The sequence below is a fragment of the Protomyctophum bolini genome (assembly GCF_963924005.1).
Source record: "Protomyctophum bolini genome assembly, chromosome: 6".
Classification (NCBI taxonomy): domain Eukaryota; kingdom Metazoa; phylum Chordata; class Actinopteri; order Myctophiformes; family Myctophidae; genus Protomyctophum; species Protomyctophum bolini.
Window position 1 is genome coordinate 36,759,348 of NC_137867.1, and position 24,563 is coordinate 36,783,910.

The window sequence follows — 24,563 nt, forward strand, 5'->3', positions numbered from 1 at the left end:
CGTTTACTGAGGATCAAGTTCCTCTCGTCACTGCTGAGCAGTGATGTGATGCAGCGTGTCTCTGACACTGACATCCCATTATGTCCTTAAAAGGGAACGTTGTGCTATAGTGAGCTTCCGTCCAGACAAGAGCTCCACGCGCCCGGAACGGCCTCACTGACAGCAGGTGAGGCTTGATCTCCCCAACGGAGCCCCAGCGGAGGTGAGAGGGGAAGGCCTTATTATTTCTGCCTGACGGACAGGACAGGACAGACCACCTCAAACGGGTTAGAGTAGTAGAGCCTCAGAGCTCCACCTAAGAACCACCGGCCTCTTATCTCCCGCTGCTCTGCCCAGTCATGTGTCAAACTGCATGGGGGCCGCGAGAGTGGAGCTATAGTCTGTGCTTTACTCCCACCTCTCCTACTATCTTCTTAAAATCTGCTTTATTTCTCGTACAAATCTTTCCTTTCAACGTTTCTTTCTTTCTTTCCCCTTATTTTTTTTCACCCGGTGCCAAAATGCCTAAGCTGTAATCCTGGGTGCTACTCTCCCTCTGCCAACCTGGGGAGAGCCCCGAGATGAGCTCACGCTTCCTTCAATGCATGAGGAGTGACCAGGCCGCTTCTTTTCACCTGACAGGGGAGAGTTTCCCCGGTTGGACGTAGCGCGTGGGAGGAACACGTTATTCCAACCAGTTCCTTTCCCCTCCATCAGGCGCCCCGGCTGACCAGGGGGAGGCAGTATACCAGGATTACTGCATGTATTTTGTGAGGGTACCTACTACCTACCCTTAGGGGACACGGGGAGAACATGCAAACTAAACACAGAAAGGCCCTTTCGCCAACCCCACCCAGGGTATGGGCATTGATGACTCAGAGGAGAGAACACGGCCCCAACAACCACAGTCAGTGTCCCCAGTGGGAATCGAACGCAGGACCTTCTAGCTGTGAGGCGACAGCGCGACCGACTGCGCCCCCTACAAATCTTTCCTTTTATAAATCTTTCTTTCTTTCTTGTTTTCTAACTTGCTTTCTTCCGTCCCTCCTGCTCACCTAATGTCTTTGCCACCTCCACCTCCACTTCTGAACAGCTTCTGCTGCATGTAGCCAGTACTCTCCCCCCCCTCCTGTTCACCTAATGTCTTTGCCACCTCTTGTTGCATGTAGCCAGTACTCTTCCCCCTCCTGCTCACCTAATGTCTTTGCCACCTCCACCTCCACTTCTGAACAGCTTCTGCTGCATGTAGCCAGTACTCTTCCCCCTCCTGCTCACCTAATGTCTTGGCCACCTCCAGGTCCTGCGTCATGTATCCGGTGCTCTTCTCCGTGTTGCCGAGGGACCAGTGGGCGGAGCTGAGGGCGGAGAACACGGAGCCGCGCAGCTTGAGGCTGCACGTGCCGATCTTGAGCGCGGCCTCCAGCACCACGACGGAGGCCGTGTGGTGGCAGGCAGTCAGCAGCTCCTGGCCGATGACGGACACCACCACGAAGGGACTCTTGTCCAGCTTCATCTTCTGGAGCTGCTGATACGTGGGCTCGAGAGACTCTGCACACAGGGAGGGGACACAGATACAGAGGGCACAGGGTTAGGAGAGACTCTGCATACAGGGAGGGGACACAGATACAGAGGGCACAGGGTTAGGAGAGACTCTGCACACAGGGAGGGGACACAGATACAGAGGGCACAGGGTTAGGAGAGACTCTGCACACAGGGAGGGGACACAGATACAGAGGGCACAGGGTTAGGAGAGACTCTGCATACAGGGAGGGGACACAGATACAGAGGGCACAGGGTTAGGAGAGACTCTGCATACAGGGAGGGGACACAGATACAGAGGGCACAGGGTTAGGAGAGACTCTGCATACAGGGAGGGGACACAGATACAGAGGGCACAGGGTTATGAGAGACTCTGCACACAGGGAGGGGACACAGATACAGAGGGCACAGGGTTAGGAGAGACTCTGCACACAGGGAGGGGACACAGATACAGAGGGCACAGGGTTAGGAGAGACTCTGCACACAGGGAGGGGACACAGATACAGAGGGCACAGGGTTAGGAGAGACTCTGCATACAGGGAGGGGACACAGATACAGAGGGCACAGGGTTAGGAGAGACTCTGCATACAGGGAGGGGACACAGATACAGAGGGCACAGGGTTAGGAGAGACTCTGCACACAGGGAGGGGACACAGATACAGAGGGCACAGGGTTAGGAGAGACTCTGCATACAGGGAGGGGACACAGATACAGAGGGCACAGGGTTAGGAGAGACTCTGCATACAGGGAGGGGACACAGATACAGAGGGCACAGGGTTAGGAGAGACTCTGCATACAGGGAGGGGACACAGATACAGAGGGCACAGGGTTAGGAGACGATTGGTTCTGCCTGAAATGGTTTTTCAGGATTGAACACTTCATAAATGTTGATCAGATAAAAGCAGAAGAAGTGCTTTGTGGGTCCTTCAATGTAGAAAACTGTAAACAGGTGCTCTTTGGAGAGGGTTTTTTTTGTTCCAGTACAAGAGTTCGTTTAACACATTCTGTACAAAACACGTCTGGAAACGTCATAAGGATCAGAAACGAGTAATACCTTAGACGTCTGTGGACGTCCTAGCGACGTCCAAACGACGCGGGGCGAGATAATAATATTCAGAATTATTCCTATTTTTTTTTTTGGCATTTCGCTTTTCGCTTGCCGTATGCTAACGCTCTGTGCAAATATTAGCTTGTCATTGACTCCCATGTTAGCGCGGCGGAAAGAATGACTCGTATCTCCTGATCCAGGGCGCTCTCCGTGGTGATGAATGGATCGATATGCTGGCGCTGCATTTCTGCTCCTCATCCGTCTCTCCCGCAAAATATGAACGCTTTTTGGAGTTTATATAAATATATTAAGATGATCGGGGATTATGAGCTCACTTTGTCAAGTCAATTTTTTTAAGAAAGTATTTCCGGTTCATGGCTTTCAGAGTAAAAGCGATCAGACTACTCTGGCACTATAAGGGCCTTTATTTTGATGCACGTTGGCGTACTCAATGTGTTAAAGTTTTAAAATTCCTTTGTAAAAAAAATTAAGGTGGTAAACTTAAAGAAGTAAAAGGTCCAAGGCAACTCTGTTCAATTCAGGTAGAAAATACATAATGCCAGAAAAAACATAAATGCACAACAATACCAACTTCATCTTCTGTAACTGCTGATGAGTGGACTCTAGAGACTGCACACATGGGGGACAATAGGGCTGTCACAATTACTAATTAAAGTTGACAATGAATTGTCATAGAAATGAATAACGATTTAATTGTGTTTTTGGCATTGCACATTAGAACATACATGAATAAAGAATACATTTCTGTTTGCCTGGTACAAAAAAAAAAGTGCAGGGCCGATATGACAAATAACTGAATTATACAAAGAAATTACTGACATATTCATTATTTTTATACTTAAAAAAAGTTTCTCAACACATCAGGAACTTTTAAGTCAGTGCAATTATTATGCAATAACTGTGACAGGCCTAACAATACAACCCAAATACAGAGAGAAAAGGGTTAGGAGAAGATTATTGGTCCTACAAAAGCTGTGCCTGGAATGGTTTTTCAAGATCAAACACTTGGTAAATGTTGCTGAATGTAGCGAATGTGTTTAGTGTATACTAACATGATTCCTCATTTGTCTGTCAAATCCCAAAACAAAACAAAGCTATTCTGAATTCGGTGTCTCTACTTTTCTTCCAGTAATGGGTTGTTTTGGCTGGCTAGATAAGCATAGCCTGTAGCCCGGCTGAGTGATGGCTTTCACCGACAGCTTGACAATAACACCACTGTTGCTGCGAAGCCATTTTCAGTTCCCCTGTATTCTAACTGGGGTAATCTCAGGCAATTTTACAACAGCGCCATATAAAAATGGCATAAAGTTTAGCCCATTGTGGGCGAGCTCTCTTGACGGAGAGAGCGCGCGCTGCGAAAATTACATTTCTGTTTCCTCGTCGTGTCAGTCGATACGGCTGTTTGGGAGAGAGAGACAGAGACAGAGAGAGGAGGCTGCTGAGAGCGGAGTCTCAACAGTGACGGTGCTGGTACACTGGGGAGAGGAGCAGAGGAATGCAGAGCGTGCGAGACACGCAAGGTGACCTTTGGGGAGGCTCGAAATGCACACAATGACATAAATCAATGCTGGGCCACACGGGATTTAGGATCCACAGCCCCACCAGATTACAAAGCCCGCCGCAGACAGCAGCACTCATCAACAGTGTTTGTGTGTTTCTTTTGCGTGTGTGTGTGTGTGTGTGTGTGTGTGTGTGTGTGTGTGTGTAAGAGAGAGAGAGAGAGTTGGGAGAGTGTGAGCATGGCATGCGTGCACAGGAGAGGTGGTGTTAGTTTGTGAGCGTGCGCATGTGTCTGTGTAAACGCATGTGTGTAGGAGTGTATCACAGGGAATGCTAAATTCTCATGGATCCACATTTGCAAATATATCCTGAGCTCAGTCGCTGCTAATTAGGTCAAAACGCCGCGTGCTGCATATTAGTCAGTGTAGCAGCGCTGCTACATACACAGAGCAGTATATAGCCTACTGTATGTACAGTATAGGATGGCGTGGGTGTTACATACAATACAATACGTGATTGCATGCCATCATTAACCACTTAAAACCTATTTTATACTTGGTTGTACACCATGTCATACAAAAATAGCTAAACTAACCGATCTACAAGCTCACACTGTCTTGCGGTGGGATTCATTGTGAGCTTGTAGATCGGTTATTTTGAATTTTCTTGGAAAATGCGGGAATATTCTAGAAAATGGATTGAATGTTTGAACATTTTCACTTATGATTCTAGGCGAATTTCGGGCATGTGATTATAGTATGGCATGCCCAAAATAGGCATGGCAAGCGTGTGGTTAAGACCCATACACTTAACCACAACATTTAGAAAATGTACAATTTACAATTTAGGCATTTAGCAGAGCACAGCTTAATCCAGAGCGACTACAGTAAGCAAGAACAACACAAGGTAATGCATCAAATACATAACAAAATAGTCATCTAGGATCATAAGTAAACTAAGAGCCTACGTATATCATTCGTCTAACAGTAGAATATCCGTAAATCGAAACAAACACTATAAAATGCCAGATAAATAATGACCTGGCATCTGGCTACATAACATGCTATCTAAATGACATATTGCATAATCCTGGAAGGTCATCAAGGCTATAGGGCGAGTGCTACGACCAGTGCTACGAGTCTGAAGAGGTGAGTTTTCAGACTACGTGAAATACAACCAAGCACATACAGTATACGAACAGGTTAATATGGTTTTGGGGGAAACCCACACAGGGCTGTAATGCACACTCAAACGCACCAGCACCCACACGTGCGTGCGTGGGTGCGTACGGCCGGCTCCATACGAGACGCATCCCCACACAAGCACTCGGAAGCATAATTGATGAGGCTCTTTCATGAGCATCACTTGTGTTCCTGCAGTTGGCAGAGTGTCATGCTCGCAGAGACAGTGTGCACATATAATATCCATTCATAGCTTGTAATTGCCTTCCAAGCGACACCAAGTGCAGAGTCATAAATCACACATTGAGGGGATACTCTATTTTTGAAGAAAAAAACGAAGGTGCCACGACTGGTGCATTCATAAACAGGTAGTTATGGCAGCATCACTGTATGCTGTGTGCTATATACTGTGTGTAGCGCACACACACACACACACACACACACACACACACACACACACACACACACACACACACACACACACACACACACACAATCCATAACATATATAGTCAGTGGCCCCTTTATGTCTGTTTTCCCTATTGTCTCGCAACAGAAAGCTTTTCTTATTTAAAGAACCTTTTCCAGCAGTGCCATATCCACAATAAGTACAGTGCCAATGGGAAAAGCCACTGTACTTTGTCATAGTCATTCTGATTTCCGTTTGAGTGAAACCATGATCCATGTCCCCTTTCCATCTCGGCCGTGGCCATCCATTTCCTCCTGTGGCATAGAGGGCAAACATACTGCTCACTGCCGTCCCAAGTTATTTGTCCCCGAAATGAATGTAATGAAAGGCGAGGCAGGGGGGGATTTATTTGTATAGCACATTTCATACACACAGGCAATTCAAAGTGCTTTAACCCTAGAACACTAAATCCATGTTTTCCATGGGTATGTTTTCCCCAATGTAATATTTTCCATAAAAATATTTCTCATAAAAATACAGCAATACATGGCAACTTGAGGTACTCTTCTTTAATATTATATATATATATATATATATATATATATATATATATATAGGTTTTTTTTAGATATGATGGGGGGTCCCCTAATATTCCTTAAAAAATATATGTATTCAGGAACTTCTCCTTTGGTCTACCGATTCCTGGAGACATGTGAGAATGGTCCAGTAAAGAAAAAAATAAAAGAGAAAAAAGCCACTGTGGGTGTATGTTTTTTCCCACTTTGTCCCCAATATCAGTAAACCTGGGTGAAATTCACCCAAAGACCTGCCTGTCACTGAGCTTACAACACCTGTAATGTTAACCCTATCTCACACGCACCAGAGGGACTCGGACCTGGTGAAGTGCTTCCACAGGCACAAACCTCTGTCATTCAGTGTAGGAATCCAACTATAGGTCGGGTGTTTTGAGCATGTTTAGCATAATTGCTCTGGATTTCCATTCTACCCATTCTAAAATCACACATTTTAATTCACCACCAAGTGTTCATTCAGCCAACTGAAAAGCAGATTCTGTTTTGTTGAAGAGGGGAAGTGGAGTCTATAGAGCACACTTATTTTTATTTTTGTATTTTGTATTATTTTGTTGTTGGCTGGATTGAAATAGAAAAAAAAGGGGCTTCCTCGTTCCAACGGGGCCATTTCCCTGTTCTACTTAAATTAGCAGCTGTGGGAATTAAGCTCATAAGCTAGGAATCCTATCCGCTGCCATTTACGACTCTGAGGAAGATGCAGTAGCATCGAAACGTCAGTCATTATTTATTTGAATTAGCACTTTAAAAAACGAGGCTTCAATTGTCCGAGCTGCTCCAGTGTGTTCTCTTCTACAGCTGCTAGAGTCTCCTTACGCCCAACATAAATGTTGACCTAAGGGTCGCGCTAAAGAAAATGCCACCAGTAGTGTTCATCCTGTATCTACCAACTTAGTTTATGAGGTGTTGTGTGTCAAAGTTGACATTTTTATCTGAGGGTGGGTGAGACCAAACGTAATGGGGTCATTCAAATGGTTAGGAACTTAGGATTGATCCTCCAGGGAGCATTAAAGGTGGTGGAAGGCATTTGTTTGTGATATTTGTGACCGAAGGTCGCAGTTAACTATGGAATCTTGCATTTCCCGTCAGTGTGTGTGTTGGTTGGTTGGTCACCTCAGGTGAGAGAGCACGTGACATCATCAGGGATGGAGCACGTGACATCATCAGGGATGGAGCACGTGACATCATCAGGGATGGAGCACGTGACAATCGTGACATCATCAGGGATGGAGCACGTGACATCACGTGACATCATCAGGGATGGAGATCCCTGATGTAATCAATATTAAGACCATATATGGAGATCCCTGATGTCATCAATATTGGCCAGCAACTCTACATCTGACATCAAACCCTTAGATCTCCATATATGGAGCTGACCTGTTCTGACATTCCATATGTTGATCCTTCCCCATCCATCCTTTCTCTTCTATGTCTCCCTTTTGACTGATACCTGTCCATTTAAACTCTAGACGGGCCCGCCCCAAAGTTATTAGTGCAGCCGCTCCCGGCAGCCGGCGAAAATTAGAGTTTTAACAGACCTGAAAATTATTAAGATGCTGGGCAGTCTGCTGTCACACAGACGGATGCATGCACGCGTCCTCAGGCGTCTTACTGGTATTATACAAGTTTTTGTACAGGCGTCTCCCAATCTCTTCGGCTCTTTAGTAAACAGAAAATAAATTGTCGGGTCAGGATACCTATTTCATCCAATCTGGAGACAGAAGGAGACTTCTTTTACTGTACAAACACTCAATGATTATTTACAATAAGACACTTTGACTGTTCAACCTTTAACTCTGTTTTAACTAAATATATCCATTCAGCATCTTCAATGCACTCATCATTCATGTGAATCTGCAGCCGATTTTTTAAATAACTGGTGTAGAAGTGGACATGTTGGATTAATTGTGGCGATTATGTGGAGCATTCTAATTTTGTTTTATGTACTGTGTTGCACCACATGTATGACCAAAGTCATTATGACGATTCTCCTATAGCCTTATGAGCACAGAGAGGTTTTCTTAAGTGCTTTCTCTGTGCATTCTAATTGGTGTCATTACTCTACAGTACTGTGAAGCCAACAATATCCAGTGATGAGATCTATGCAGAATTTTCCAGTGCACGAAACCCTGTTCAAGTTGGCATAATGTGAACGGCAATCAAGTGATCAACGTGACTGATCATGAAAAGTTAACAGATGTTACGCGATTGCCGACTAGGGGAACAGAAGTGGATCACCGGGGTGACAGGAGAGACTAAATTATACATCCATGAGGTTGAAGTATGGCACGTCCTCATGAAAAAATGAACGGGTCTCGTTCGATGGTGCTAATTGGAAGAGCGAGGGACACGTCAAACGGCTGATATGATCGGAGGAGTTGGAGATGAGGGATGCGACGATCAGAGAGGGCGTGGGAGGACAGACAGACGAAGTGAGGCCCGTGAGAGAGTGCTACATTTTCCACTCCTATGAAGAAGCCTTTGTTGTGGTGAAACACAAAGGAATACAGTATGAGTCAGTCACATGAGAGAGCATTAGAGGCGCTCGGCTCTGGAGTACTGTAACACAGCGGAACCAAAATACATCTCTGATCTTCGGGAAGAAGTGAGGGAACGAGAGAGACGAGAGAGAGATAAGCGCGAGAGAAAAGAGAGAGAGAGAGAGAGAGAGAGAGAGAGAGAGAGAGAGAGCAAATGCATGTTGAACTATGTTTGACTTTGACACAGTAACAACAATTGGGGAATTATAGATTGCCATGCTAAAACACATTGTGGCAGCAGCTGACCGTGCTTTGATGAATTGGCTACACACTGTTGGGGTCCTTGAAGATTTTGTGCCTTGAAATTGTTGTTCTCACTTTGATTATTTGTCTTCTTTTATCCTTGAGTTTTTGTTTGTTTACTCATCTCTCTCCGCTCAAATGCCGAAAATAAATGAATAAACATAGATAGACTTTAGGAAAGCTGAAAAACATACAACTTTTAACGCGTGTGGTGAAGAAGATAGAACACATAAAAGTACTTTTATCAAACCATCCTCAAATGTTTGTCTTATTTTTTATATGCAGAACAGATGGCACAGAACGCTTGAATTAATATTATCATTATCAAGAGACAATGTAAAGTTAAGGTTTGGAGCTACGCCTCTATTCTGATCACCGTGGGAGCATCTTGTCAATCAGATCAGTGAAGAGAGGGAATAATAGACTTAAGTTCATGCACAAATGGATTCAAACCTTTCTGTGATTATCATGCTATAGCAGAACACAAATCACAAAAAGGTGTTTAAGGGCTGGCTGAATAGGATCACTACTATACTATACATACAGTGAGTCTTTCACAGCAATGGAGAGCCATAATGCTCCTCATCAATTTGGTTACATGTACTTGTACAAGGTGTCTGAGAATGTGCTCTAATGGCATTTTTCATGAAGGGTAATCAAAGGGTAATCAAAACCTTACATAAACTGAGACTTTCAAGATTTCAAGTTCTGTGACAGGGGAGGTATGTCCTAAAACTGCAGTTTTCAGTCACATTGTCAGCAAATACAATCGTAAATCCAATGAAAAATATGATTTATTAAATAAAATGATAAACTGTCACAACTACTGTTAATATTATCAGCTCATGTTGTCATAAATGTCTGGGCGAATACGTGAATCAATAACGATGTACGGCAAAATACATTGATAGGAAGGACAGATAACTTGATGAATATGTTTTGAAGCAGTTGTGGATGGAATATCACACACATACTGTAACATTTTTTAATCCTAATGCTTGGTCAGTTGATTTCTCACCTCAAATGTTCTCAGAAGTTGCTTTCATGACAAAATAACAGTTGCCGTGCTCAAAACATATATTTCAAAGCCTTCCTCCGTCTTTGCTGTTAATGGCGGTGTTGTGTTGCTCGAGTGTCCAGAACAACAGCACTGCTTGCTTGTTTGTTTGTTCTCCCCGTAGTTTCCCAGAACCTAATTTGAAACCAAGCCATAGTTCGTTTTTGAGATCTTTGCTGCTGGTGCTCGGGCTGCAAGCAGTGTGGAAATTAAATTACGTGGCGATGTAATCCCCGGCCAAACCCAGGGAGGACTGTGTTCCACGGACGATAAGCGAGGTTGGCATGAGCCAGCCGATACTACAATATGAGCGCAAGCAGCTAGCCTTCGCTTATCGGAGGGCTTGTAACACTGATTATCTCCCCTGTTTGCTGGCGTAACATTGATTATCGTCCCCCTGTGCCAGGAGACCCTCTGAGAGGATCATTGCACTTAATCCCCCCGACCTGACTACTCCGCCTCCAAACACCTTGGATTGGATCCCCTGCTGGCTGACTGGCAGTGGGAATTGTGGCAAACAATTAGGCTGAGATTAAAAATGGCCTGAACGAGAAGACCGTGCCAGCTCCACAGTGTGTGTGTGTGTGTGTGTGTGTGTGTGTGCGTGTGTGTGTGCATGTCTTGCAAAACGCTCGAACAGTATGCAGTGACTTTCTTGAGCACGCTGCTAGGCCAACTTAGTACCCATTACGCACATTTTTTCCACAGTTTTATATATTTTTTGAAATATTCAACGTGAATTTTATGTAACGAGTGTTACAAAACTAAGTAAAAAGGGCTCAGATTGGGCTGAAACCTTATTGCCCAATGTCATTTGGGCAATAAGGGGCGGCAGTGGTAGAGTGGTTCAGGGGGGTAGAGTGGCCGGTAGAGCAAACAGATGGGAACCGCGAGTTCCCCATGTAAAGAGCTTTGGATAAAAGTCCTATATAAATGCACAATTTACCATTTATAAATGACTGACGTCACAGGCTGGCCACATGAAGTCTGAGATCGACAAGAAGCCATGATGTTTCCATGATTAGATTCTTATGCTTTATATCAGATGAGAGAGAGAGAGAGAGAGAGAGAGAGAGAGAGAGAGAGAGAGAGAGAAACCAGACAGGGGTAGGATCTGATTCCCGAACCTCACACTCACAAGGAGCATATGGTCTGTGCACCAACTGGCTGAACCAGCAGGCATGCAGGCACCCCCCACAGCGCTTTGGTTCTGGTTCCATACTCAAACCCACCTCTTGTTCCTGCTCCAGGGACAAGCTCATATTCAAAATGATGTTCAGATGGTCTCTTCATAAAATAAATGTCCCCCTCGAACTACTATTCTGTGGTTGTGTTTTTCAAACTTGGATTTCAAAAAGAAGCGCTGTATTCAATTTAAGAGCAAATTCATGATCCCTCTCTGAACAAAGCCATTTGGAATCACTGATCTCATTGTGCAGCTTGGTAAATGCTAGATTATAGAACAAGGCAGCGTTTATTCACGTGTACAGATTGGGTGCAGGAACCCGCTGCGATGACAAAGGGCGACCGCAGGACGACTCAGTCTTTGTTGGCAGCCATGCAGTGCCATCCAGATCTGTGGCACATTAGAGCATCTGCAATGGTCAGCTGGAGGAAAATGGACGCCAGGCCCGCGCCCCGCGGCGCGGATTTGATCCACCGCAAAACAACTCGCGAAAACAACCGCGTCACAGCAGCTGACCAATATTATACTGTACCGTTGACGACAGCGGTCCGTGGGTGCCGAGCCACACGAGATTTAGTAAAAATCTTGGCTTGAGTAAGCTACTTATAAATCCACTTGGCTTTTAGGAAATAGGTTTTCACAAGGGCGGGCGCGGACAATGGCCGCATTGTTGGAAGCTCATTAAGATAAAGGGGCTATCTATAAATGTGATCAACCCCGCTGACAATCAGATGTGCTGAACCTGCACATCAGACTGGACTTTCGCAGTCAATGGAGATACCGGACACATGGACAGACGGACGCACAAACAGACAGACAGACAGAGGGACGATCTGCCTGACAGACAGCCAATGTCACCCCCACAACACATGTATTGACTGACAGCGGGAATTATCGCAAAGACAGGCTTTAAGACAGTGGGGAGAAAAAACATATTGTCGCTGACAGGTGGAAATCTTGGATGTCCAAAACCGTTATTTTTCAGGAAATGGAAAAAAAGAATGTGTGTTCGCATTCACCAGCTTTAATTGTATAGTATTTCCATTTCCATTTTTTCTGCTCATTTGTTTGTGTCATCGTTTCCAGGTCCACTTGTTTATCCTGTATGAGTTCTCTCATATAGAACAATAATTATTGGTCAAATTGGTATCCCGGCTTCCGGGTCGTGAAACTGAGGCAGGCACATTTGCAATATGTTAATTACACCTATACTCATTGAAGCTATTCAAGGTTGTACTGTACTTTATTGTTACACTGTTATCTTGTGAACACTACAGGTACATAAGAGTAAAACATATTTTGGTTTGGCTTCCTTCTCATCACTGGCTTTTCTAATTATAAAATACATTATATTCTGTTGTATTTCATCGATATAACTTCAACATCACAAGAAGGACGGGGCTACAGACATGGCTGCCGTCGCTAAGCTAATGGAGGATCTGAAAGAGGCCCTCGCCCTTCTAATTTAAAACAACCATGGCACCGCTTGAAGCAAAATTGGACTCCATCCAGATAACGATCTCAGATCTCAGATATCGTCTAGAAGACTATCGTCTGAGCTAAAAAGGACAGACATGCAGCCGGTGGCAAAACAAAATAAGACACTGGGATCTTCTGCGATGATGCCTGAACCTATATGGGAATTCCTTCCTGCACTTTACGTCTGATATACAGGCTTTACTCGTGTACTGTAAGGCTTCAGTCATTTGTTTTGCTTTAGCTAAATCTTATCACTTCATCTCTTCACCCCTTATCGTGTTGTCGTCGCTTCCTGATGATGTAATTATGATGAGCATCATAGATTTATACGACCTCAACCAGAACATTGCAAGCAATATATAGACTACCGTACTTCAAAAGCCAACTACAAACGAAAACAGCGAGCAGAAGCACAGGGCTGCTGCAAGAGAAATCAAAGAAAATGTAAAGGAGGATGTAAAGAAGAAATTATAGGAGTAAATTAGGAAATTGATGTCTAAATACTGTATGTAATACTGTAATGCACAGTGCACAGTAAACTGAAGCTGAATCATGCTCTAGTAAGCACGCCAACTTCATGTGTGTTGACATGTCTTGCTGCAGCATGAGTTTCTAAAGGCCAGTCCAGTTTTAGGTGATAATGTGACCACCAAAATAGGCCTTTAGTTTACCATTATGTTTGTGTGGTCTCTGCTCTCAGTTTGCTCATTGCACCATGATGACACCGTGCCCAAGTGGGTGGTAGTGGATCAGGAGTTAGAGCGGCTGCTTGTGTGCCAGATGGTTCCCTAATTGCTCCCGATGTGCACTAAAGTTTGGTGCCTTGCATGGTTTCCGCCGCCATCGGTGTATGAATGAGCGTATGAATGGGTGAATGTAATGCACATTCTCTGTAAAGCGCCTTGGATAAAAGCAATATATATAAACGTAGCATACATTTACCAATGTATCTTAAGGATCACCTTAGGAAAATGTGAAATGGTCATGCTGTGCCCACATTGCGAACACACAACAGGGCATACTTTACTATACCTCGTAATGGGGACTTCATCGCAGCCTCCACCATGCCCACCAGTAGCTGGAGGCTCTTGGGGTCCTGGGCCAGCCCCGAGGCGAAGGCGGCCAGCGCGTCCGCATGGCGACCAAGGTACTGAAGGGCAACACCCTGTCGGAAGTATGCCTGCAAGGGAGAGAGACACAGAGAGAGAGTCGTCAGAGCCACAGCATGGGGCTTAATACAAACACATTACCAGGCACGACTCATTCCACATTTGCATTTTTTCCACATGAGCGGTCGGCAGACTGTGCAACCTCTCTCCTTTGTATTCCCGTAATGGAGCGAATCACTGGTTCGGTTTTGTACTTGTTAATTGGATTATACGTTTTACATAAATGCACGTGTTAAGACAGCGACTGCCTCGACTCAGGAGCATCGATTTACTTTCTGCTCAGTAGTTTAGTTCCCACCGTATAGGCTGTGGCGTGACAGTCCACCCAGGCACCTTTATGTGGAGCGCTGGGACTTCCCGTTGACTGCAGTTGGCAGACGACAAGAGGGGAGAGAGGGAGAGAGTGGGAAGAAAGAGAGAGAGAAACTCTCGTCATGTAGCAATCATAAAAGGACAGCGCACGCATAAATACTTCAGACTCCATCGCTCTCGGTCTCACAGCTGTAAAATAATAATACTCTGCCATATTCGATTTTTCTTCCACATCAATGTGCAGCCGCGAGTACTTGTGCCGGACATGTGTCCACAGTGGAAAACCAACGACAAAAAACAACAACCGTGAAAGTGAATTCCCACAGCTTGACAAGTCACACAGGCTGAGGAGAGTATGAGTCAATACTGGAAAGACATAAACTACATGATGTGACTGCCGACATATCTGATTGTGAGAGTCTCAAATGTTTTGGAACATTGTAGAGGGTTGAAAACTAAAACAGACCGCTATCGCTTCAATCCAAACCCCCCCCCCCCCTCAAACCCCGCACGCACGTCAAGGGTGTTCTGCGATGCGTCTCTCTGGGCTGGCGAGGGACAAAAAGAGATGTTTTTTTTTTTCCAACCAGGCAGCGAGTTTGTCTCCCAGCATGTCTGTGTCTCATGGCCTGAGCAGAGACTATACTCTACCAACGGGACTCTACATCAACTGCAAATTCTTCTGTCCACTGTCCAATATACCCCCCCCCCCTTTACAATAGCCAGCCACAGTATAACACATTCTGACCTGAGATCAGATTCTAAAAATGTCTTCTACATCCTGACAGTTTTCTGAAAAAGCTATGTTTCTATGTCAGTCGTCAGCTTGTAGATCTGCTATTTTTCAATAGCTAAAGCACAACACAATGCCAACACCAAAAGGGGTTCCCGCCCAAAATGGGATAAACAATGCACACGCAAAACACACACAACACACGCACACACAGTGTCTCTTAGAGTAGTTGCATCTGAACTCACTCACATGTCAACATTGCAGAGCTACAGACAGCCCAGGACCGGGAGATAATTGAAAGGCGAAGGCGTTTTGGGTGGCCAGTAAACAATACAGTTCAGACTGAAGAATAAATCTCCCCGTCCGCGAGAGTTTCCAAACCATTTCTCCTCAGCGTGTGAGTGTTTGTGTGTGTGTTTTATGTGTCTTGTTTTGTGTGTGTGTGTGTGTGTGTGTGTGTGTGTGTGTGTGTGTGTGTGTGTGTGTGTGTGTGTGTGTGTGTGTGTGTGTGTGTGCGTGTGTGTGTGTGTGTGTGTGTGTGTGTGTGTGTGTGTGCACGTGTGTGTGTGTGTGTGTGTGTGTGTGTGCGTGTGTGTGTGTGTGCGTGTGTGCGTGCATGTGCGTGTGTGTGCGTGCATGCGTTAGGAGAGCCACAGTCTAGTCTCTGGTCTAGCCACCACCTCCCACTGGAGAGACGGTTGACTTCTCCAGCAGCTTCCAAAAGTGACACAGGGGCTAATTTGCCATTAGCATCTAAGAGGCCTTTTCATTAGTCTTTCCCAGGCTTCCCTGTTAACACCACTGGGGAGCAGAGGATTAGGGAAAATGAGACATGACACTGAGTTTATGGGGGACCAGTAATTAATTTAGCTGACGTTCAACCCCCCCCCCCCCCCCCCCCACCCTGTCTCCAGCCATACACCCCCTCCCCCAAAGAAAAAAAACACCACTTCTGCCTCCTGCCACTTGCATCATAACTCCATCGAAACGGACGAAGGCGCCGAGATTAGATTTGAAGCATTAACCTTTGTTCTAACGCTGTTATTATGGGAGGGCGAGCGGTGGGCCGGGGCGTCCGCTCGATATTAATTGCATCTCGCGGTGGCGAAGTTTGGGGGAAAGGAGCCTGCGAGGGGAGAGAGGCCCGCAGACGTTCTGCCCCAGGGAACCAGAGACATTTAAAAGCACTTCCCCTTTTGATTAGATTTGCAATACGACTGCTCTACCAAGAGATTTCTTTCATTCTCGTCCGAGCGCCGCTGACCGAGGGGGGACGGGGGAATTGGGAGATGGAAGAAAGGAAAAAGAAAAACAGGATGGGGAAAAAAAACAGAGCCTTTTGCTTCAAACAGAAATTGACATCTCCTTTAATCCCCCTTACTTTAGCCTATCCTGCCCTACATGGGCGCATTTAAAAAGCCCACACGCCCTCGGAGCTGCGTTGACATACTGCAAAAACACAAGCACGTACATAAATGCATAAATCAACGACTGACGGGGGGGAAAATGACAGAATCGATGCAGCACAGAGCCCTTAAAGGAGTTTTCTTCTGCCATTAATCTCCCAGTCGCCGTCCAAACACATCATGCATGGGCCACACGCACAAAAACAAACATGTGCGATGCATAGTGTCCGCCTGTGCACGATCAAACAGCTTGAATTAGTAGCGTACCACGTAATAAAAGAGTCGGTCGTGTTTACAGAAATATCAGCGGAATACTAATTCAACAGATTTACCCATACTGATGCCGATATTAATGGTAAAGGCTGATGCTCACTTACTGTATTGCAGTGTCGTCAGTATGTGTGTTTGCATACTATATTAGTGTATGTACTGCATGAGGGGAGATGCTGGAGAAAGAGCCAACAAGTTGGCTACAGAAATACGCTGTTGGCAGGATTCAGGAAGCGTCTTAAGAGAAGAGGCTATGGAGAGCAAGCATTTACCACTACAAGACATTTCCTATTCACACTTAAGAGGATCTTTTCTAAAAACATAGCAGCATCCACTTAGAGCTGCCGCTCCAGCGATTAGCACAGCCTGTGGCTCTCAGCTAAACACAGGAATGAAAGCAGAGGCAGCGAGATGGAGACAGACAGACAGAGAAACATAAAGACAGAGAGACACACAGAGGGGGAGAGAGACCTTAAGACAGAGGGGGACAGGGAGAGAGACATAAAGACAGACCGAGAGACACACAGAGGGGGAGAGAGACATAAAGACAGGCCGAGAGACACACAGAGGGGGAGAGGGAGAGACAGACAGAGACACACACAGAGGGGGAGAGAGACATAAAGACAGATAGAGAGACACACAGAGGGGGAGAGAGACATAAAGACAGACAGAGAGACACACAGGGGGAGAGGGAGAGAGAGACACACACACACACACACACACACAGGGGGAGAGAGACCTTAAGACAGACAGAGAGAGAGAGAGAAACATAAACACAGAGGGGGAGAGAGACATAAAGAAAGACAGAGAGACACAGAGGGAGGGAGAGAGAAACATAAAGACAGAGGGCCGTGATCGACTTCGATATTCATGTTTTTTATTAATATCGGTATCGGTGGTAAAAGTTAATATTCGAAAAAAAACGGCCGATTATTATATTTTGTCATAAATGCGCAAAAAAGTACAACAACCACTCCACTCTCATTGAAAATCCGGTAGAGTACGGTTGTAACTTGTAAGGAGATGTATATAGCTTAGCTGCGTGTCTGTAACCCGGAGGAGTAGAGTAGACACACACAGAGCACAGCACGCTCTGCCTGCTCCTCCCTCCCAGTTCCACACACACGGAGTAAAAAGAGAGAGGACCAGGGCTAGAAGGAGTAATACTAACCTTGTAACCATAAGCATTGCTGTTTTCATCTTGCATTAACAAAAATAAAATCCACACTGAGAGGGACAGAAGCCAGAAGGTGTAACCAGAGGCGGAAAGTTCTTATAACGGCAGGGGGTTCAAGCAGCCACCCCCCCCCCCCAGCGGTGGAAAAAAAACGATGTTTTTTCGAACAAAAGCCACCTTATTAGCATTTGAATGCGGCATGCGCGGCGGCCCAACACCTATATTGTAACCCCTCGTAAAGGTATGTGTGACTACGTGCATGACAACATGACCACTGGGGAGGGGACATTTCAGTGGACAGTCAGTGGGTGCATAATTTACTGCAGTGCATATAGATATATTTTGCCAAAATGCAGTGGGTTCAGTCGCGCCTTTGCCAAAATGCCAGGGGGTTCAATCGCGCCTCTGAACCCACGGAGTTTCCGCCACTGGGTGTAACAGTGGTAGACCTACATTAGCCAACGCTAGCTCCTATGCTAACGCTGCAAACTTACAGCAGACGTAATGTAAACGGTTCTTTGATTGTGTGTATGTGTGTGTGTGTGTGTGTGTGTGTGTGTGTGTGTGTGCACTTCATACAGCACTATGTTCCATATTCTGCTACAGTACATTGTGTGCACTTTAGTTAAATTAAAGCTGCATTTGATGGGGGGGGGGGGGGGTTGTTACTGAAAACGATGTTGGTGCTTCTTGCACTAACTTTTTATAAGCAATAAATGTTCTCCAATGCATTTAAAGGAATTATTGTGTTAGAATTTATGTTACTGTAAAACATTTTTTTTTACTTAAATTAATATCGGTCACAATATATCGGACTTTTTGATTCTCCACTAATCGGTAATCGGAAATATCGGCCAAAAACCATATCGGTCGATCAAGAGACATAAAGAAAGACAGAGAGACACAGAGGGAGAGAGAGAAACATAAAGACAGAGGGGGATAGAGACATAAAGACAGACAGAGAGACACACAGAGGGAGATAGAGACATAAAGACAGACAGAGAGACACACAGAGGGAGATAGAGACATAAAGACAGACAGAGAGACACACAGAGGGAGATAGAGACATAAAGACAGACAGAGAGACACACAGAGGGAGATAGAGACATAAAGACAGACAGAGAGACACACAGAGGGAGATAGAGACATAAAGACAGACAGAGAGACACACAGAGGGAGATAGAGACATAAAGACAGACAGAGAGACACACAGAGGGAGATAGAGACATAAAGACAGACAGAGAGACACACAGAGGGAGATAGAGACATAAAGACAGACAGAGAGACACACAGAGGGAGATAGAGACATAAAGACAGACAGAGAGACACACAGAGGGAGAGCATCGGAGAGAAAGCGTATACAGAATAGAAGAGGCGAGCCAAATGCTTAACCTCACTGCCAGAAACCCTCTCTCCCTGATCAGAATGCAGCACATTATAGTGTTCTATATAGTGTAAACTACCCTGAAAACGGAGGCGTTTGCGAGGCATCTTGTACAACATGATGCATGGTGCGCACGCATGCACGCACGCACACACACACACACACACACACACACACACACACACACACACACACACACACACACACACACACACACACACACACACACACACACACACACACACACACACACACACACACACACACACACACACACACACACACACACACCTAATCAGCCGTCGTTATGCCTGGAATTCAATCCAGCCTAAATTATTGAGCCCCCCTCCTGTGCCCCCCTCCTGCGTCGTTACCTCTGCTATTTAAAGCAACAATGTGCTGATGCCACCGAAGACTGGATCGACTGGAAGGCTTTCTCGTTCTTACCCGAGGGTAAAATGTGTGTGTGTGTGTGTGTGTGTGTGTGTGTGTGTGTGTGTGTGTGTGTGTGTGTGTGTGTGTGTGTGTGTGTGCGTGTGCGTGTGTGTGTGATAGAGAGAGAGAGAGAGAGATTGTGAGACAGTTTGTGTGCACATAATGTGTGCAAGTTAAGCAACAGAAGAGCGAAAGAGAGAGAGAGACTTGGAAAGACATAAGGAGAACGGAGAGGATAAAAGCTTTTCTTCTTGTCTCTTGAATATTTTAATATTTCATGAATGCTTGTTTGAAGTCATTTTAAATATTCATGTTTTTTTGTGCTTAGGAGGAAGAGGAACGTGATGAAGAAAAGAGAACGCAGAAGACACCCACTGAACTGTATAGGTGAGCAATGCACTGTAGAAACACACACATGCGCAGGTGCATGCGCACACACACACACACACACACACGCACACACACACACACACACACACGCACGCACGCAGTCACAAAGAAATACGACCACCTTGCTTTTTCCATCAGGGGGGGGGGGGGGGGGGGGCTACTGTACGCGCGACACAGTCTGCTGTAGTCACATAAGGCAGCAACTGGACAGGAAGTCTGTCTGGAGTGGAGAGTGTGGCGCGACACCAACTGTTCGTGTCCCATCTAATAGCAGATTAATGCCCACATGGCATATGTCCTTGTCCCTTTCCATGTCTCCTCCCCCCAAGGGTACCCTCTCTCAGCTCCTGGGTGTGTGCGTGTGCGTGCGTGTGCGTGTGTGTGTGCGCCCATGTTTTGTCTGACTTTATTCAGGATCTCCGTCTAACAGGCGCAGCGCGGCAGGCAGCATTCAGTGGGGGTGTACAGTATACATGCATGCACATTCACACGGCACACCGCACCGCTATGAGACTTAATATAAATGGAAAACGCGCAGCATGTGGGGAATGCCGCTGTGCATTAGGACACTCATTGTGGCGCGGAGGCCGGATTTATAATGCGTTATACTTCGCACGCAGGCGGGCACTCAGCGTCCTGTCTGCCGCAAATTGATCGTACACGATTCCTTATCTATATAAGTTCTTAGGAGAGCATGGCTGCCATTCGACAGTCACATACATACACGGCATCGGAGATCCAATGCCAGTCAATAAAGCTCTCCACAGGGAGTGTTTATGCGGTAGGTATACACACTGTTACAGATGATTTAACTCAGTGGTTCCCAAAGTGGGGTCCGGGGACCCCCAGGGGTCCTTGAGGGAGTTCCAGGGGATCCCCAGCTAAATGGCAGTTTGTAACCAAATGGACCCTTATGGGTCTGTAACTCTGAGAGTGTACAAATGGAACCATTTGTACACATTGATTTTACAATATCAATTTGGGGCCCCAGAGATAGAAATGCCATTAAATGGGGGTCCGTAGACTAATGCATGTCAAACTGGGGGTCCTTGAAATTAAACGGGGTTGAGAATCACTGCTAGAGCCGTAACAATCTTTTCAACCTTTTCAAATGTTGGGGGTCCTTTACATGAACAAGTTTGGGAACCACTGATTTAACTACTAACTGTAAGCCCTATTTTGTACTTTTTCAAATTGGTATTTATTTGTACCTTTTCGCCTAAGTTCAGGTTGAAAGTGGTTAACGCAAATCACATACCGCAGAATTAAGCATAATTATTTATTTTCTCTGCGTAAAGCAAAATTGCTGTTGTGAGGTATCTTCACCACTTCTGGATCTGTCATCATTATAGAAGCAATCCAAAGCTGCCAAAATCATTTGTAAGAGCTTTAGCACTGAGGGCATTTTACGCTGGAGCTTTGCCTGTCTCGCTACTAGTTGAGTTATTTACAGATGTCTGCAGCTACTTTCTGGCCGTGGCGCTCGCCTCGGAGTGGAAGGAACTCAAAACTAAAACGACGTCTCCCAAGACAAACAATCATAACTCTTCGCCCACGGCGAAGGCAGCCTGTCACTGAGCTGAACACAAACCCACGGAGCCAGCTGCAGTGCCAGGCCAGCATTCCCATAGCCAGGAGACGCCTCCCGGGCCGCGTTGGAAATGGTGCATTTATATAGTGCTTTTATACAAAGCACTACACATAGATTGTGCATTACATTCACCCATTCACCCACACACGCATGCACGTCTCTCACACACACACACACACACACACACACACACACACACACACACACACACACACACACACACCAATGGGCGGAGGAAACCATGCAAGGCTGTTCAAATGTTCAAAGCCGATCGACACGTTGTGAGTTTGTAGACCGGCTATTTGAACTATTTTAAAAGGCTTTAAAAAATTACAAAATGGCAAATATAGTTTAGGTGATAAGGTATCACCTATCACCTATAAGCAAGATATAGTCCTCAAGAGTCTTTCTCAAGGACACTTGGACAGTAACTCTGGGGGAGCCCGGGGATCCAACAGTAACTCTGGGGGAGCCCGGGGACCATCATCCCTGTGCCACTTCCGCCCGCCTGCGTTGTGCCTTGATCGGCCCATATCAGCAGTAATAGAGATGCTTTCAAACAGGCAAAAATCAATACAAAGCCGCATAAGCTCCATTTAGAGAGAGAGAGAGAGAGCCACACCCTCTTCGCTCGCTGTGGTGCGTCTGGGAGCCGGCCGGTGCAGATGGTTTTTCTGATCGCCCACAGGGCAGTCGGTGCCAGCGTAGCATCTCTGAACAGGACCCCTGCCAGCACCATAATGGAACCCAAATCAGACCATCAAATAGGGACAGCAGGCTACAAAACCCACTTGCACACGCACGCACACAGACACACACGCACACATGCACACACGCGCGCGCACACATCAATAACCCCCATGAGTAAGCAACCCATCTGTCCTACGACAAACATGTATTATTTGGTGGCTCCCGACAGCAGCCGTCCACAGCGGCTGGGACGGTGGGATAAGATTAGCGCTAATGGTCTGTTGTGGAACAAAGGCATCGCTGCCTTTCTTGTTCCCTCCGTGTGTATATCTGGGCATCCTTATAACCGCTGGGCGTTTGTTGTCTGGTCTGGTCCAATGTGACCCAGAAATGTCACGTGTCGCCGACCCGCGGGTTTCAGGTGCGCGCTCGCTGCTACAGTAGCTTGCAGTCACCGCCGCAGTCCCTCACACACGTCTGCCATGCAGTGCACTTCAAGGTGACACCGTCAGCGTCAGCTCGCGTTGGGCAAGTCGATTCGGCAGCGTACACAAAATGTCAACCCGCTTAATTTAATATCCAGGGATGACTGTCGGCCAAGACATATTAGCCGGTAGGAACAGTGAGAAGACGACGGGGGGAAAGGAAAAGGCAAGTGGAATGATTGGGGTCTCTTGTACCCTTCAGCCTGACATGCCAGCAGGACAACACAAAGGCCCCGGTGCGTAATTAAAGCTATTTTGAGAGCCAAATCCTTTCTCTTCCGTCACCTCTCTGTCCCCCTGTAGGTACGCCTTTCCTCCCGGGCCGCCGAGGTCTGAGGTCAGACCTGCAAAGGGTAAAGGTCGGGGGGATTACACCCACCGCCCTCGGGGCACAAACACGAGCCACTCGCGAGCCGTCGGTCACAGGGGTAGAATCATGACACAGCTGCCTGTCTATTACGGTCTCCCAAATCTAATAAGACCCACGCCGAAGACCGGCGCTACACACTCCCGAGTCTGACCCGCATCGATCAAACGCGCGTCGCGTGCATGTTACCCATTCAGACAAAACAGAGAGTGGGCCATTTCCCCTCCTCACAGGAGTGGCTGCATACACCAATGTGGGAGACACACTTAAAGGGTGTATCTGTTCGACAAATGAATTAATAATGCTCCTTTGTAGTCTTTTCTCTTTTTTCTCTATGCGGCAACTTGGTGGCGGGTGGGGTACATACTGTACTGTACGTATGGGGCCTGTTGAGCAACACTGGGTTCATGACCGCACAGTGATTCCATTATTCCTCTGTTAGCAACGTGAGCTACACCACCGATGCCGCATGTTAAGCAGTTACGCAAGTTAAACAGAGGCGCCCTACGATCTGCATGTAGGCATAGACGCAGTTAAATATTTATGATCCGTTGATGGGCTCCCAACCCGAGGAGGGGGGGGTGGCCGGGGTGACACAGTCTCCTGTGAATCCGTTCCATCTGAGGCCCCTTAATTAGCCCATTAGACTAGATGGCTTTAACGACAGCAAATTAAAGTGATCATTCTTTGCGGCCATTGAGGGGTAAATGTTTCATTATTCAGAAAGCCTCCCGAGTGAACGCAGTGTATAAGACCCCGCGTGCGTAGAAGAGGCTGTAGCTAGTTGACTTGCCAGCCGGGGGCCCGTCAGCGAGGGAGACATTGTGGTAGTCAGCGAGCCATCGATTCGACGGGGGGGCTCACGTCAAACTGGCAGCCCGTGCAGGACTTCAAATTGGAAAAGGTCATTGTCAGGTATGTGCGGGGGAATCAATTCCTCCAGCACTCTGCATTCACCATGCCTCACGTTTATCAGTGGCGCTAGGTGGGCGTAGCACCTTCTGAAAACAATTACCCAAAAGACAAAGAGCTCTTTAAACCATTCAGGACTGAGGACCGATTCTAAAACATGTCTTCTAAATCATAAACGTTTTCTGAAAAACCCATGTTTCTATGTCAGTGGTGTTTAATCTTTACCATGTCAAGGACCCCCAGAATTATCTGTATTTGGCTGCGTACCTCCATCTGAAAATATGTTTTCCCAGGGATTCCCCCCCCCCCCCCCCCAGAATCAAAGATTTGAGTTAAAAACGTTCGCTCTGAAGGAATATATATTCGAAGAATAGCGACACATTTTCACGATTTTTCAAAAAGAGCAGATCTGAAAGCTCGTAGCGTGGCACCGCGCTATGAGCTTGCAGATCTGCTACTTTTCAACA

The 24,563-nt window shown here is 46.3% G+C and overlaps 1 protein-coding gene across 2 annotated transcripts in view; it reads right to left on the bottom strand.

Annotated features, from left to right (window-relative positions):
- Positions 1–24,563, bottom strand: part of ttc28 (tetratricopeptide repeat domain 28) — a 304,979-nt gene that overhangs the window by 127,535 nt on the left and 152,881 nt on the right. For both annotated transcript variants that reach the window (XM_080765021.1, XM_080765022.1), the window contains 2 exons: positions 13,808–13,955; positions 1,255–1,527 (listed from right to left, as the gene is read on the bottom strand). In XM_080765021.1, coding sequence (XP_080621147.1) covers positions 1,255–1,527; positions 13,808–13,955 — 421 coding nt within the window. The remainder of the gene's footprint in view (positions 1–1,254; positions 1,528–13,807; positions 13,956–24,563) is intronic.